The sequence below is a fragment of the Ambystoma mexicanum genome, chromosome 3p (genome assembly GCF_040938575.1).
Source record: "Ambystoma mexicanum isolate Mex_15411 chromosome 3p, UKY_AmexF1_1, whole genome shotgun sequence".
NCBI lineage: Eukaryota > Metazoa > Chordata > Amphibia > Caudata > Ambystomatidae > Ambystoma > Ambystoma mexicanum.
The window spans coordinates 41,130,689-41,146,852 of NC_090925.1; the positions used below are offsets into that span (position 1 = coordinate 41,130,689).

A 16,164-nucleotide genomic window follows, 5' to 3' on the forward strand; every position below is an offset into this window, starting at 1 on the left:
TGATGGGGTTTCTGGAGCATTGCCGGTCGAGAAGTAATCAGCCAGGTAAGTCTTTAAGCGCTTTTATGGTTGTAATGTCTCTGGTACCTCCGTTAATAATGTCTTTCTCCTTTTCTCAGGTCCCTCGATCCGGGTGGCAAACTCCTCTAACAGAGATGCCCAGGAGCTGTGAGCAGAGATGGATGAAGATTGCAGGTAAGATTCTGCTGCTAACGATGTTTCTTTGTTTTCCTGCAGGTCCAGAATTCGTCAGGTTTGCGAGAAAGCTGGACACGGTGAGCGTCACGTTGCTAGAAGCAAAGTAACGCGAAGCATGTGGTCTTGTTCGGGTGTGGTTTAAATAGCCACTGTAAAGTAGTCCAGGTAAAGTAGTGCATAGGCCACCACACCCAAAACACTATACCGCATAGCTTGGTTCTAGGAACCCAGCTATGTGGATGCCTCCATGTTGGGTGAAAGCCCAAATAAAGTAGTCCCTTAAGCAGATGCCTCTCCCAACTGATGAGCCTGGCGCCAAAGGCGCCAGGACTGGCCGCAAGAGGGCTTGAAAAGTGGATGTCTGGTCTTATTGAAGATCCGAGCCCTGATTCCACCTGGCCTGTGGGCTTGCCAGTGGGGATCATGGCTGAGGGTGGTGACAGCTCGTTCCACTAGAAGGAGCTACGACGTGGCTTGGGCCAAGTGGACTAGCTAGTGCAAAGGGAGAGTTGTTCATTCCATATCAGCCCCTGTAGTAGAGATCCTGAACTTTCTGGTGCAATTGTTACAAGACGGAAGAGCATTCCGCACAATAGGATTGTACAGATCAGCAATCTCAGTGGGGCATTTGCCGATCGAAGGCGTGCCAGCTGGTGAACACCCAGCAGTGGTGAGACTCATTCGAGGAGCCAAGTTTAGGGTTCCCCCGGAGCCTCGTTATAATACGGTTTGGGACGTGACGGCAGTCCTTCAGCTTTTGGAAGGCTGGCCCTCTGACGATGTGTGTCCCTTAAGCAGCTCTCAGGTAAACTGGCAATGCTTTTATGCCTAGTATCTTGTAGGCGTGTGTCAGATGTCAAAGCGCTAGAAATAAATAGGAGATCCTTTGGTCCGGAAGGAGTCACTTTCTCGACTGTCAGGAGAACTAAGACTGGGACCACTATCCATATTTTCCAAACAGAACCAAGTGGTGTGTAGCGAGCTGCATCAAAGACTACGAGTGCAGTACAGCAGAGTGTAGAGCGGCCGGCACCACACAATCGCTCATAGCGCGTAGGAGGCCTTTCCAAGCGTTTCGACAGCCACCATTGCTAGATAGGTTAAAGAAATTATGCAAGCAGCGAATATTGATCTGGGGCGGTACAGAGCACATTCAGTGCGTGGAGAAATGGCTTCTAAAGCCTTCATGTCAGGGGTCTCCTTAAGAGAGATTATGCTAGCAGCAGATTGGGCTAGTGATCGTACCTTTAAGGAATTTTACTTTAAGCCAACCGAGAGTCTACAAGTTACTGTGTTGGGAAGCTTTGAACAAGCATAATGCTCACCTCCGGTCTTGTCATAAAATGAAGATTACCCCTGCTAACTGCGCAGGGAGTATTAATTCTATTAAATATTAGGAGGCGAGCATTAATGTCCCACCCATTCATGTATTGTTGATGATAATGTCTTGTGTGATAGTTGCAATACATGGACGCCACCCTGATTCGCCTGCTTTGTATCATCCCTAGGGGAGGAGCAGAAGAACAATTCAGGAGAGAGACTAGCAGCAGTAGTCATTGGAAGTCAAGGAGGATCGAGGTCTCAGTTCAGTGTGGTTTAAGTCTTCGCTCTGTTGGCGGGACATTGTGTGGATTTTGCAAGTGACAGTTCATAGCATGTAAAAGAGGAGGAGCTCAGGGACAGGACGTGGTCATAGCTGAGCATGGATGGAGATGGACTACAGAGACTATGGGGATTGTAGTTAAAGTCACTTTGGACATTTTTACAGTGTTTTTGTTATTGGTTTGTTGAAACTGCTGAGGAGTAGGAATAAAAGAAGTTGAAGCATAATGCTCGCCTGCTAGTCTTTAATAGAATAAATACTCTCTGTGCAGTTAGCAGGGGTAATCTTCATTAGCACCGACAAAGTTACCTGCAAAAAGCCGCCGAAAATGGACAGTAATTACACCAAAATCAATGTGCAGATATCGGGAAAAGACAAAAGGTGGAGGTAAATACTACAGGTGATAAAGATCAAGTGTCAGCTGCACCCAATCCTACTCTCCCGGATCCAAAACAACATCCACAGCATGATCAACACCAGACCTGCCTTCCCCCTGCTGCTGAAGCTGGTGTGGGCACTTCATGTTCATGCAACTGGCGCCTATCAGCACACTGTGGGACATGCTGAACAGCATGTTGCAGCCCACATTTTCAGTTGTGCTTGGCCAGGTGCTTGAAGCAAATCTACGCCATGCATCACGCCACATCTCTCTGCCCACCAACCATGGCACAGATTAATGCCCGCTCACAACAAAGGATGTACACTAGACTTTCTGGCTGACACGAATTATAGCATAATTTATTTATTTATTATTTATCTTTTTCTCCGCACTTTCCACTTCTCCCCTCCTTCCATGCACTTTTCCCCTCCCCCTCTCCAATGCACTTTCACATTCTTAATGTCACTGGGCCTAGTAAGATAGTTGTTTTGTTCTCCCCTTTTTCCCCTCCCTTGCCTTGTCGTTCACTGAAACACTTGTGTATGAGCGCAATAGAAATAAAATATCAATATCAATATCACAGTCAAAACAAACTCACCATGCCCATGGTCCGACCATCACTTCATCACCTTCTCACTCCCAGCAGGACCAACCGCCACAACCCCCACCAGCCCCCCCCGTCCACCTTCGCCTGCAGCTCACAAAAACCTACCAAGGAATACTTCACCCCTTACCTCAACGCCCTCAATCCTGACTGCCTGAAGATCACCAACCCAGTGTCCATAGCACAACATTACTCCACCACCATCACCAACGCCATCAACACCATTTCACCCCTTGCTGCCGAAAAAGCGAAACCAACTACAACATTAATGCCTGGTACACCTGAGAGCTTTCCTCCCTCAGAGTAACTGGGAAAACGACTCTCTCTGAACTTTAAAAAAAATGCTTTCACCATCATCGCTAATAAATTTAAAAAAGCCACCATACTTGCCAAAGCCTCTTCACACAACACAACGATCACCAACGCCAGCTCAGACTCAAAGGAGTTATTCTCCATCCTTAAAGAAATGAAAACTCCAGCCCCTCCAGGCCCCTCCGATTCACAAGGACTCTATCTGGTGTAACACCATACAGATGAAAAGTGTGATGTTAAAAAAAAAATAATACATGCAAAAAAAAATGCATCACGCAACAATCCCTATCCAAGCCTACAGTCCACTTGCCTGATACCCCACTGCTCAACTTCAATAAAGTCAGTACCCAGCAAACTCTCAGAATCCTACCAAGTCTAAAGCCCTCTAGATGCAAAGGGGACATTTGCCCAGCGCCATCAATCAAAGACTGTGCCCTTGAACTAGCCCAGCCTTTATCAACACCTATGTTAACACAGGTATAGTACCCACGTGCCTCAAAGAAGCTTGTGTCCATCCTTTACTAAAGACACCTACGCTTGATCACACCACTGCCAACTACTATCGGCCTATTACCAGAGACCCCTTCCTACTTAAAATCCTCAACAGAGCTGCCCACCAGCACATTCAATCTCACCTAGAATCTAACCAAATTCTAGGCACCCAACAATCGTGTCTCCGCTCGGTGAAAACTCTAGGAGTCCACCTCAATGCTATATTCTCCCTAACTCGTCAAGTAAATGCCAACTCCTCCGCAGCAGCCTACTCAACAAAACTGCTTAATGCCACCAGGCCCTTCCTATCCAGTGATAACTGTCTAACAATCGCCCGGGCAGTGGTCGTAGGCAGGCTAGACTATTGCAACATGCTCTTCGCTGGCACATCCACACGTAACATTAAAAAAGTCAAACTGTCCATAACAATACCCTATGTGCTGCCATCAAAATCCCTGGATCCGAACACATCTCAGCCGCCCGCAGAGCTGCTCATTGGCTACCGATCAAATGAAAGAATCATATTCAAGACGCTGTCCATCACCCACAAGTGTATCCCCAATGTAGCCCCTCCCTACCTAGTTCAGAACATTGCCAAAGTCCAATCCGGTAAGGTCATTAGAATCAACTACTCCCACAGGTTGGTCCAACCTAAGTTCAAACGTACTAGAGCTGGAGGATCCAGCTTCCCAGTCCTTGCTGCCAATTACTGGAACTCCCGGCCACCCGCCTTGAGAGCGGAGGAATCCTACTGGATCTTCCTCAAGGCACTAAAAACCTGGCTATCCGAATAGCACAAATTCTTCCCACTCCTATTGACCACCAATGCTGTACACCTGTAACCGCACCTGAATATGTATTGTCATGAAACAATGTATCTGTAGCTTTGTCTTCGACCTTTATGGGCCACATGTAACTGGTAAAAGCGCCCTGATGCCTACGGCTTTGCGCACGCTATAGAAATGAAAAATAAATAAATAAATAAATAACCTATTTGGGTTTTTGTGTGGAAAGGAATTAGGGCCAGAAGAAAGGGCAAAGTTCATGTTTTGTTGTTTTTTATCATTGGGAAGAAAACACTGAACTTACACTAAATGGACAAAGAAGAAAAGAAACATGGCACCCAAAGCTCTACAAATCACACCAAACTGTGCAATATGCAAACTTTACAAGAAACAAACCCCACAGTTGTCCACATTTCTTAAACTGATACTAGCATCTTCCACTTGTGTCCCTACCTGATGTCCTTCTCTCATAGCTTAACAAACCCACAAAGGACCAGGAAATGGCTGGGTCATTCATGGCGCATCAAGCCTTCTTCAGCAGATTTGAGGAATTAGATTGGCTCAACGGACTTGACAAATCATCCTGGGACTCAAACTGACATTCAACCTCATCATTGAACCTGCAGTACATTTGCCAGTTAAGTCAAGCACCCCAATAAATATTTTGAGTGTCCTGCAAGTCTTCTTTCAGGAAGCTGGTCCAGGCCTACCCAGAGGGCAAATAATAAGGCTTTGGCCGAGCCTGCCACTTCTAGGCTGACTCAAATAAAGCACACCTACACATTATTTACAAATATTGCTAATCAATGAAAATGCCTATACTGACAATGGCAGACTCAAGCTCAAAGTGCTTTAACAGCCGAGACCCTCATGTGGCTGATGATACTCCCTTCACCATAATTAACACTGACTTTGAAAGCATAAATCATTCATATTCAGCACAGTGGATTTTACAGGCAAAGCAAATGTGGAGCAAATTATGTGACAATGTGCCTGATCTTGGTTTCGGACTCTGAATGTGAACATTTGATAGACACTGATACACTCTGTTTGCTCCAATAGAGTTACACTTTTGTTAACACTGGCAGAAGAAGGGGTGGTGAGCAGCTGTGAAGGATTGCCATCTGACACAGGTGCAGAATCCCTGGCTGTTTGATTTTCATTAAATATATAATGATGCAGGTAATTCACTCTTACATGGGGTGGTCTGGTGACTAAACCTGCCCATCCATCAACTCCATGCCAAAAACATAGTGTACATCTGCGCTCTGCTGCATCAGTATTCTGGCCTGCATCATCTGCTCCCTAGAGGTACAGGGTGCGCCTCTAGGGAGGGCACAGGTGCCCTCAGACAGCTGCAGTGAAAGTGACAGTCAAATAATTTCAGACATGCAACCCTTTTACCAAAACCACATAACTAAAAGTGTTGCTATCCTGGTGGCACTTATAAACTTTAAATATAAGCCAAACCTGAGTTTAAGGTAAGGTAGCTAGTATCTCTCATACTTATGAAAGCCAGATCAAACTGCTATCATATAGGCGTTAGCCAGGTGAGCTAAGCTCAGTTGTGGAAGTGTTACGTGTACTCTGTTCACACAGTCTGGCCCTGCCAGCTTGCAGGGCAGGAAACTGAATAGCTGGGCCTCGCTTGTGAAACTTTGTGTGGTCTAGTAACGCCTCTCTTCAGCAGGACAGCCACCCAGAAGGCACTCACCTGGGAACAGGAATCAAATGGCTAACCCCTCCTCCCGAAATAAGGTTATAGCCTCACACCAGGGTGCTGCATACCAAAAGGGCATTTGATGCCATTGACAAGGCAGGGGGGAAGAGTTAGCGTGGACAGAGGGAGATCAGCACAGGTGGGTGAAAATTCCACTATCTTGTTTTCTCTCTACCTCTATCTCTTCTTCTCTGCTCCACTTCCTTTACCACAAAGCACTATGGGTTTCATGTCAGAGGGCAAAAACCACTTGTCCCCAGAACAGGCATCAGAGCCTTTAAAGCAGACTTCCTTTAGTCCCATCACCAATGGACATTTGCTTTTAAAAGAAGGGGTCTCCCATTCCTTCTTCAATTCATTCTGAAACAAACACCTGAGGAAGAATTTGTTGGATCTGTGTTGGGGGAGTTGACTTTCCAAAGCCCTCCACAAGTGAAGTGAGGACTGAATGCACATTGCAGAGGCAAGCTCTGTTCCCTACTCATCCCAGGGTTGGGGATAACCTGCTGTTTGGAATAACACCGGCATATCTGCCAGTCACACTGCTGCCCAGGACCGCATCCTTGTGAAGGACCCCTGAAAGTGTGCACAAGCCTTGCTTACATTGGGAGCCTAAGAACAAGGACTAGACGTATCCCTGAGAGAGACTCACAGCACCTGAGAGCCAAAACAGCCAGGAATCCTGTGCTTTCGGCATTGAACCAAACAAAAGGACCCTCCAGAGCTGCCTCTGGCACTCTAATGAACTTCAGTTCAACCCCTGCTCAGCACTGCTCTTCATCTAGAACAACATGACCACCACATTTGGGCCTGCTTCGAATCGCACATACAGCATTTAGAAGCCTGGTTGAACTGCCTGGAACAGCGAAAGGTGGTATTAACGGATGACTGTCCCTCTGGTCCATTTCTGAGCCCTAGATACGGACTAGGTCACAGTTCATCCCTTTTTCACTCCAGATTGCATCCATTTTGAATCATTGTGGTTATTTCTAGTCTTTTCCCACGTGTTTCACTGCTAAGAGTGCTGCATCTTTCTACCATTGCATTTTCTCTGTTCTTTCCACGTGGAGGGGTGGGGGAGCTTGTCCAGTGTTTTTCCATTTAATTATTCTTGCAGATGGTGTGTTTAATTAAAGTATATATATAATTTCATAGAACCTTGATTGGACCTTCCCTTTATTTTGGACTGTAACTTATTTATATTTTATTTATTTATTTTATATTTATTTTAACTTTTATAACACGCCAGGTCACCCAAAGGCCTCAGGGCGCACACAAGACAAACAACAAAAGAGGGCGGTCAGTAGCGGAGAACGGCAGGGGAAGTCGTGCTCAGCTGGAGGTACTGTTGCGGTTTAGGTTGCTACTGGATCACATTCACACCCCGGTTGAGATTATAGCCTTTCCACCCTCAGAAGGGGCTTCAACTGGGCTCAGCCGAACATTGTGCTCAGAACACCACAAGAGGCACTCATTCCAGCTCTCTGAGGCTGCGTGCAGTGGTCGGGGGACCTTCAAGCACACTTTAGGATCGATCTACGGGCCTGTTTCGGTCACCCCTGAAAGCTTTAGCGAGAAATTCAGCCAGAGGACTCCTGCCCCGAGGTGTCCAGTGAAGGGTAGACGGTAGGGAAGATTCTCCCCACCCTAGAGGTGCCATTTTGCAGCCAGAAGCTGTCTTTGCAATCTTCCTTCCAGCTCCAAACCAGCATCCTGTCATCCTGCAGCTGCTGCCTTTACTTTCAAAAGAGGACCGCTTCATGTCTCCTGTTTATATCTCTTTCCTGCTGAAGTGCTCATGGATTAATTTGGGAAATCGAGCAATTTTCTTAGGGCATCCACTCACATGTGTGCCCAAAGCAAATTTTGACAAAGCTATTTCCTTTCTTTTAATTATTTGCTCCCCATTTGCCACAAAACATGCCTCATACAAAGCAAACACAAACCATTCAAATGAAACTCCAACACAACTCTCCACTAAAACACCACCTCATTTATCAAATCCCAAAGCACAATCCTAACTTCCGCACCAACTGGACTGACTTTTAATAATTTTAATAATTGTAATAATTAAAAATGTAATAATTTGCATTTATATAGCGCTATAAACCCTCAGGCATCTGAGCGCTGCTTATTACATACGGTGTGTGGTGCTCATTTATCGACCGTGGGAGGATCAAAGGCTGAATTTGGCCCTGCCGGGATTCGAATCTGCGGCGGCAGGATCTGCACGAATGTTAAAGCGAGCGCTCTACACGCGGTGCTATCCGACCAGCTGACAATTGTTCACAATTAACAACCAGAGCTACCCCTGCATCAATATCTACCTTGGCGGCTTTAACCATGCCTAAGCCCTGGTAGTGCCCATGCAGACAGCAATCCAAACTAAAGAGTATCCTCACTCTACTGCACTTCACTCCACTCACCCCCTATAAGCTCACACAACACATCACCAACACCTCCCACACAGCTGGCAACACCCTGGACCATTTGGTTCCAAGCAGAATTCACATCTCTGTGAAAACTAGAAACTGAGTATCATGGTCAGACCACTTTGCTATCCCGTTCACACTCACTCTGCCGCATAAAATACCCCAAACGTCAACACTTCCCCCTCGTCCACAGGCCAGACAAACCAAACACATTACAAACACAGCATTAGCACCAATCATACCACCCCTATCCTTCACACACGCACATCCCTCCACTCTTCTCAACAATTACATCATCACACAAGCACTCAACAGAATTGCCTAACTCATATCACAAAGAACCTGCAGCCACCACCATAGACCGTGATTCAACAGCTGTCCCTCTCTATTAAGCAGGAAGCCAAATGCCTAGAAAGGGTCTAGCAAAAAGAACCATGCCCCGCCACCAGAACACCACTCAAACTCTGCGGCAACAAATACAAAACAGCCATGCGTAATGCCAAAGCCACACGTTACCTCCATGAACGCCAATCTACCACCAATCATACACAGAAACTATTCAACATTGTCAAATCCCTCTCCAATTCACCTTCCACACCCCCATCCACTGCAGTATGCAACTCCCTCAGACTACTTCAACTGCAAAATATATATCAGGCAAGCCCTCCACTCTCAACTCCACACATATGAACACATGGGAACCCTTCCAGCCCGTCGACACAGACACCCTCATCACCCTTCGTGCCAAAACAAAATCTGCACACTTCCTAGATGATGAATGGCCATCTCCAGGCACATTCAACTGCATCACCACCCTTGCTCCCCACTGGCTCAACATCATCAACTCTCTCTCACATGGAACTTCCCTGTGGTCTAAAAACTGGACAAATCTCACCCCTCCTCAAAAAACCTTAACTCTACCCATGCTTCATGAAAACGAATGCCCTATTACTATCCGGCCATATTTCTCCAGAATCATGGGCCGCTTCGTCACTACCCAACTGCAACAACACTTTACCACAAACAACCTACTCAACCCCTTCCAATCTGGCTATCGACCTGGATACAGCACTAAGACCGCTAGACTTCACATCATTGATGACCTCCACAACATCACTAACAAAGGACTCACAGCACTAATCGTACCCCTCAACCTCTCTTCAGCCTTCGTCATCATCGACCATACGATTCAACTCAACATCCTATCCCCCTAGGATGGAATTCTCAGGAACAGTCCACGACTTGTGCACTGCCTTCCTTAAAGGACACACTTTATCCCCATGCCGCCTTTGCGATCCGACCGTACACCGATCATGTACAGAGTCCACAAAGATTCCTCCCTGTCTCCACTCCTCTTTGACTTGTATGTTGAATTTCTTGGACAGACCCTTTCCACACACAAAATCCATGTCCACCAATATGCAGATGTCACAAAAATATACTTCCAAATCACAAACCTCTCACAACTTCACATCCTCTGAAGCTGTCTCTCCACGATCGCCACCTGCATGGCCGCCCACTTTCTGAAGCTCAACCCTTCCAGAACGGAACACTTCCTCATCTGCCCCATGACACAAACCCAAACTCACCCCTTGGCTGAAACAACTTGCCACAGAGAACCCACACATGGCCCTCTCCACACCTGTCAAATCCATTGGCTTCACCATTGACCACCAGCTTTCCTTCACACACCACGTAGCTGCTGTCTCCAAAATATGCAATCTACATCTCCTCCTATTATGAAAGGTCAAACACATTCTTCCTCCCAATGACTTACCCACTGCAGTCCAAGCACTGGTTCTCTCCAAGCTGGACTTGGGCAATGCTCTCCTCACTGGACTCCCTAGCAGCACCTTTGCCCCCCTGTAAGCCATTCAAAATGCAGCAGCTAAACCCATCATCCACATACCAAAACATACATTCACACATCACCCCCCCCCAGCCATCAACCAGCTCCACCGGCTCCCCATACCCCAAAGAAATGCCTTCAAAGGACTCTCAAAATCATCAACCAAGCAAACTCCAGACAAGCAGCCAGCAGTTCCTACATATTTCATTAAAACTAATATACACAGAAAAACAAGCATTTGCCCACTGGGTAACCAAGGCATGGAACAACCTACCTGTCCACATTCACTCTGCACCCTCTATCACCACGTTGAGAAAGAGCCTCACGATATTCCTGTTTCCCCACATATAACCGTGCCCCTCTATCCTCCCTGCTATCACTGGTCTATCCTAATCTGCTATCACTTGTCTATCCTAATCTTTCTGACCTACCCTGAAAACATTTTATAACGTCTGCCAGAGGCTGTCCTACTGCAGAGGGAGGGTGATGGAGTTGGGGAGTCCCAGTCTCTGAGCCCACTGAGTGTGCATTGTATATGTCTGCTGGTAACGCTGCCCCTTCCACAGTGCCAATCAGCCTCGTTTCTGCCCAGAATTCTCTATTGTCGATTTCAGGACAGCAGCTCCCAGAAGGCATGTGCGTGCACTCCCGCCACTAATGTATTAGAGAAGGCTGGACAGAGAATCTTTGCACTACTCTAGAGCCCCTCCTGAAATGTGCAGGTCGCCTTTGATAGTAAGGTGACCGACGCATTTCTAAAAGCAGCGCAAATAAAAATGGGCGTTTTCTCTACATGCCTCACATTTGCACTACTTGTTGACAATCTGCCGATAATTACCAGTTTACAAGCCTGCTCTTGGATCTGATAAATGGAACATGTGCTACCCACACCTGTCGCGTATCATCCTAGACAGATGTGGTGACACAATCACCTGAGGGACTGGCTGATAGAGATGACAGATTCACACCTGGATTGACATCCTCATAAACAGTACATTTCCACAGACAGCCTCACATGTGGAACCCAGTAACCATCACCTCCATACTGCATCTCAAAACACAGCTGCCTACCCTTCACACTAATACAACCATAATGCCCAGCATTCCAAACTCCCAAAAGCAAGTGATTACATGGCAGCCATCTTGAATCAGCAGCAGGCATATAAACTCTGCCCAATCCCTGCACACTGTGTTTCAACAGGTCTCTGAAGACGGACGGGCCTTTTATTTCATTTCAACCTGCAGGAAAGTCCCAGAGACTCACCTTGAATTGGCATTTTAAAACGTGAGGGTTTGTGGAAAGTGAATGCTTCTTTAGAATCATCTTCTTCGCTCTTCTTCAATCCGGGCGATCCTGCAGAAAAGAACAATAGGCCAAGTTGGGTAAATGCTTAAAACAACACAGCAGTCTTGATGCGTGCAATCCCAGACAGGTCACAAAGAGGCATGAGTAAAGGGTCCTGTCAAAAATGGGTGATTTTAAGTTTTTAATGTAATCCTCACTTTTAGGTTTTGACCCCCAGTTTCATGACTTGGCAAAACAAATATACAATATCTGTGAGAGCCTAGCAGATGTTTAAACCTCATAATGAGAACTCCAAGAGATACTGACAGAGCACATTTTATCAATCTGAAATGGTCACTAGTAGTAAACTAAAACTTCACATGAGAGGACTGCAAACAAACAAACAAGAAATTTGGAGATAATAGTGAGTATGACTGTAAAGCACAAATAGGTTTAAGCTTTACTTGAGTGCCTAGGCTAAGTCACACAGACAAGGTACTGTATGAGAATTGCAGATGCAGTCACTGTTTCTGAATTTTGACTTGAATCTTCAGAACTCATAAGACGTATTCTCGGTTTTCTGTGCCTCACAATGTAAGGTCTTTCAATCCATCATTTGTATTTCTTTGTCTCATTCGCTTCCCCGGAATTCCAGTCCTTCTCACTGTCTATCGAAGATGCTGAGAGTTTGTTGTTCCACATAGGATTGTGTCTTATCACTACTTCTGAAATCGGGCATGGCAGGGCAACAGCGATCATGCCCACACCTGATCTTCTAAAGTTCGGCCCAAATGGTGAAATTGGAAGCCATATCACCCCCACTCTATGCATGCCATGCAGTGTGCCCAAATGCTCCGCCCTGACTCTGATTTTGTGCAACATCCACCTTTAACAGTCATAGGGCCTGATTACGAGTTGGGCTGTATGCAGTAAAAGTGATGGTAACAGAATTACTGCCACTTTGACCACGCCGCTGAATGAGGGGTGGGCGCTAATTGCAACGGTGGAATTAGCACCGGCGTAATTCTATGACAAGACTGGAGGCGAGCATTATGCTTCAACTTCTTTTATTGCTACTCCTCAGCAGTTTCAACAAACCAATAACAAAAACACTGTATAAATGTCCAAAGTGACTTTTCTTCCTTAAAACTACAATCCCCATAGTCTTTGTAGTCCATCTCCATCCATGCTCAGCTATGACCACTTCCTGTCCCTGAGCTCCCCCTCTTCTTTTACTGCTCTTCAAGCAGATAAGTACCAACATTTTCATCTCCCTGTAAATGCTTTGTATAAGATAGTTTAGCATATTTAAGAGCTATAGGTCACTATAGTGTACATTGAGAGCGTACAGCAGTCCAGGACTGAATGGTATTTGCGGGTAGGACCATAGATAAGGAGTGCCACAGCTAACGCTGGGATCGAAATATGCGTGAGAATTAATTTTACAGGCTATGCATGCGTAATCATTTTATTTTGACTCGATTCGCCTCAATGTTCAGTTTGTTGGCAGCCCCCGCGGCGCACTCGCCCCATGCCGCAGGACCGGCACTCCAGGGGTGGTCAGGCGCCCGCGGGGCTTACAGTGCCCTCGGATGAGGGAGAAGGAATGCCGGAGCTCTCCAGCCCCCACCTTTGTATTGGCAGAGCCGAGGAACAGAGCACTGGATCCGTGTCGCATTCACACTGCGGCGCGAATATACAAAGGTGCCCGGCCGGTGGTGAACGCTCTCATGCAGAGATTAAAGCATTGAGGTGCTAAATGAGCATAAAAGGACTTAATTGACAGACGAATCAGCCTTTTTCTGCATCACTGCTTGCCGCACAAGAGTCACTGCTCACACGGAGCAGCTGGCAGGCGGAGTGTACACACTTGAGCATAGAAGCTCGTGTGGTGAGCACACCCCGAGGCAATTCGCCTCCCAGATGACACAGAGCCCCAAATTAGGGCAATTTGAATATTATAGCCTAACACAGGCTTAAGCGACATACTAAATAATAAACAATAATATTGAGATTAAAGAAGGATATAAAGACAGTGAGATCCTCACTAATACATTAATTCGGAACATCTGCATAGTGAAGTGGGCGCGCACAGACACCTGCATCAGGTATTCAGGCACACAGCAACCTTCCAAAAATATGTTGGAATATGAATGGAGTGAAGAGGAGCAGTCGTTAGATTTGGCTGCCAGCTTCAAGTAGGTGCTGGGTAATTCACTAGTGGATGCTGTGGCTCAAGGGGTTAAACCCCTACAAGAAAGGCTGGAGACCCTGAGAACAATCCTACACCAGCCCAAAGATAGCACCTTAAGGACAGAGCACACTCCCAGTGAACCCAGTGAACCCTCTGAATCAGGGTCTAAGGGGAGTACCAAAGCACGAAAGAGGAAAGCCTCTTGTGACCACCAGGGCCCTTCAGATGGGGCAAAAGAAAAGGCCCCAGAGGTTGTCAACGCTTTTGCAAAGTTCAGGGAAGAATACTTGCAGCGTCAGGCATTGCCGAGCCTCACGACCCCCACTCCAGGGGAAGACATTGGTGGAGAAGATGACCCAGGCTCAGAAGAAGAGCCAGTGGAAGGTGACCTGTCCTCCCACGACGTGGAAGAGACAGTGGAAGAGGATTGGGCCAAGCCCAGTGGGGGAAATAGAACCCGCAAAGAGAAGCACCTCGAGGAGGACCAAGAGGACATGTTTGATCCAGACAGCATCCGGAACCTGAGGTCTTCGGACTGGCAACCGTCCCCCAGAGTCACACAGTACATGACCATAAGATTAAGAAAAGCCCTCGACAAGGAGGTGAGACAGCGTCTTTGCGCAGAGGGCCCAAGACCAGATCTTCCGGTTAAGGTGGCCGAGACCCCCGAGCTGGACCCCAAAATGCTTACCTTGGTGTCCAAGACCAGTAAGGACTCCCGGAAGGGTATCGACAGGTTATGGAAGAGCACCCAGGAAAAAGTGCTGGACTTAGCTGGGCCGCTAGCGCAGATCATGGACCTAGCTGAAAGAGCTAAAGATAAAGGGGAAGAAGTAGACCCCGACTCCCTAGCAGGCTGGGCACAGAGAGCAGTATGTTTGCCTCAGAGAGGAGGGGAGGCTTGCTGCTGAAAATAGACCCCAAGCTCAGCAACCTCGCTTCGTATGATGCAGGAGAAGAAGCAAGGTCTCCTATTCGACGAGACCTTTGGGAAAGAAATGGGCCGTTTTGTCGGTACCTATACTTCACTGGAGAAAGCTCAAGCTTCGTTCCATATAATTTTCCCTAACAGTTTTTGCCGGGACCGGTCGCCCCAGGGTTCGTGCGGCTGGTCGAAATCAAGGAGGAAGACGACCGCATAATCCCAGGACACAATACTGGAAGAACAGGCAGCAGGATTCCTTCTTCCCGACCAGGGGTTGTTTCCCTAAAGGGCACAAAGGAAGAGGAACTGGCCGAGGCCAAGGATTCGGACAAGGTGAGAATGATCCTTTACCCTCCGGAAGGGGGGAGGACTGGTATGTTTTGGGAAAACTGGCGCACGCTTTCCATATTGGATATTACAAACCGTGAAGTGTCTGCAGATAGAATTTATAGAGCCGCCCGTACAAATGTCCTTTTTCTATGTTGCCGGGTCCGTTCCAACATGGCCCTTCCTTTTGATGGACTTTCCTTCCTACACTGAGTAGTGTAGTCCTTTCTTTGTGTTGCCGCACGACCATAGACGTACTGTTAGTGTGCAGCAGTTTTTGGTTTCACTGAATTCAGTGTTGGCTGTGTGCGTTTGGAAGCTGCCATCAGAGTGATTTAATCCCTCTGAGTGTACAGGTGAGTCATTAGCATTGTGGTTCTGTGTGTGATAATTTTCCCACTGCTGGTACATTCCCTTCCTGTACGCGTGGGGTAGTTTGGTTATCTTTTGCCATGGGTTTCCCACGTTGTGTAGGATGGACAGCATGGAAGTTTTTTCTGCATTCTATATATTGTACGGGCACTTAGTCTTAATCACGAGGGTGAAATAAAAGCACTCCCATCGCTACATGTTGAAGGGTGATGCCAGACATATGGTGTTCATTGCCATGCATCCATTGTTTTCCAGATTGATACTTTACGGGTTGACTGTGTGGATTTCTCCTTTGCAAACACGTTGATTGCTGCTTTGCTTGTTACAGTCTTGATCCCTACATCTGTGAAGGTAATTTATTTTATGATATTTGGAGCCCTGTTTTCATGTGTAATTGCATTTTGAAGCCCCTTTCTGGATATAACAGAGCATGTGGTCTCTGTGTATTGGTTCTGTCTCATTTAGGTGTGGCGATACTTTAGCGGACTATGACGCTTTTGTGAAGTAGTGGTCTCTCATTTGGCGAGAAACCAGCGAATTTGTCATCCTGTGACGCGCTTTGAAGTTTCACCATTTAAAGGTAAATTTGTGGGTGCCCTGTTGGGACCCGTGTGAGTGTGGCATAACCTCTATGCCATGTTCTTTTTCTACATTTTGTAGTACTTCCTTTCCCTCTTTTTGGAACTC

At 46.8% G+C, this 16,164-nt stretch overlaps 1 protein-coding gene across 2 annotated transcripts in view; it reads right to left on the reverse strand.

The window, feature by feature from the left end:
* The window catches only part of LOC138580115 (E3 ubiquitin-protein ligase TRIM39-like), a 581,904-nt gene that overhangs the window by 258,655 nt on the left and 307,085 nt on the right, over positions 1-16,164 (reverse strand). For both annotated transcript variants that reach the window (XM_069650391.1, XM_069650392.1), the window contains exon 9: positions 11,639-11,728. In XM_069650391.1, the coding sequence (XP_069506492.1) occupies positions 11,639-11,728 (90 nt within the window). The remainder of the gene's footprint in view (positions 1-11,638; positions 11,729-16,164) is intronic.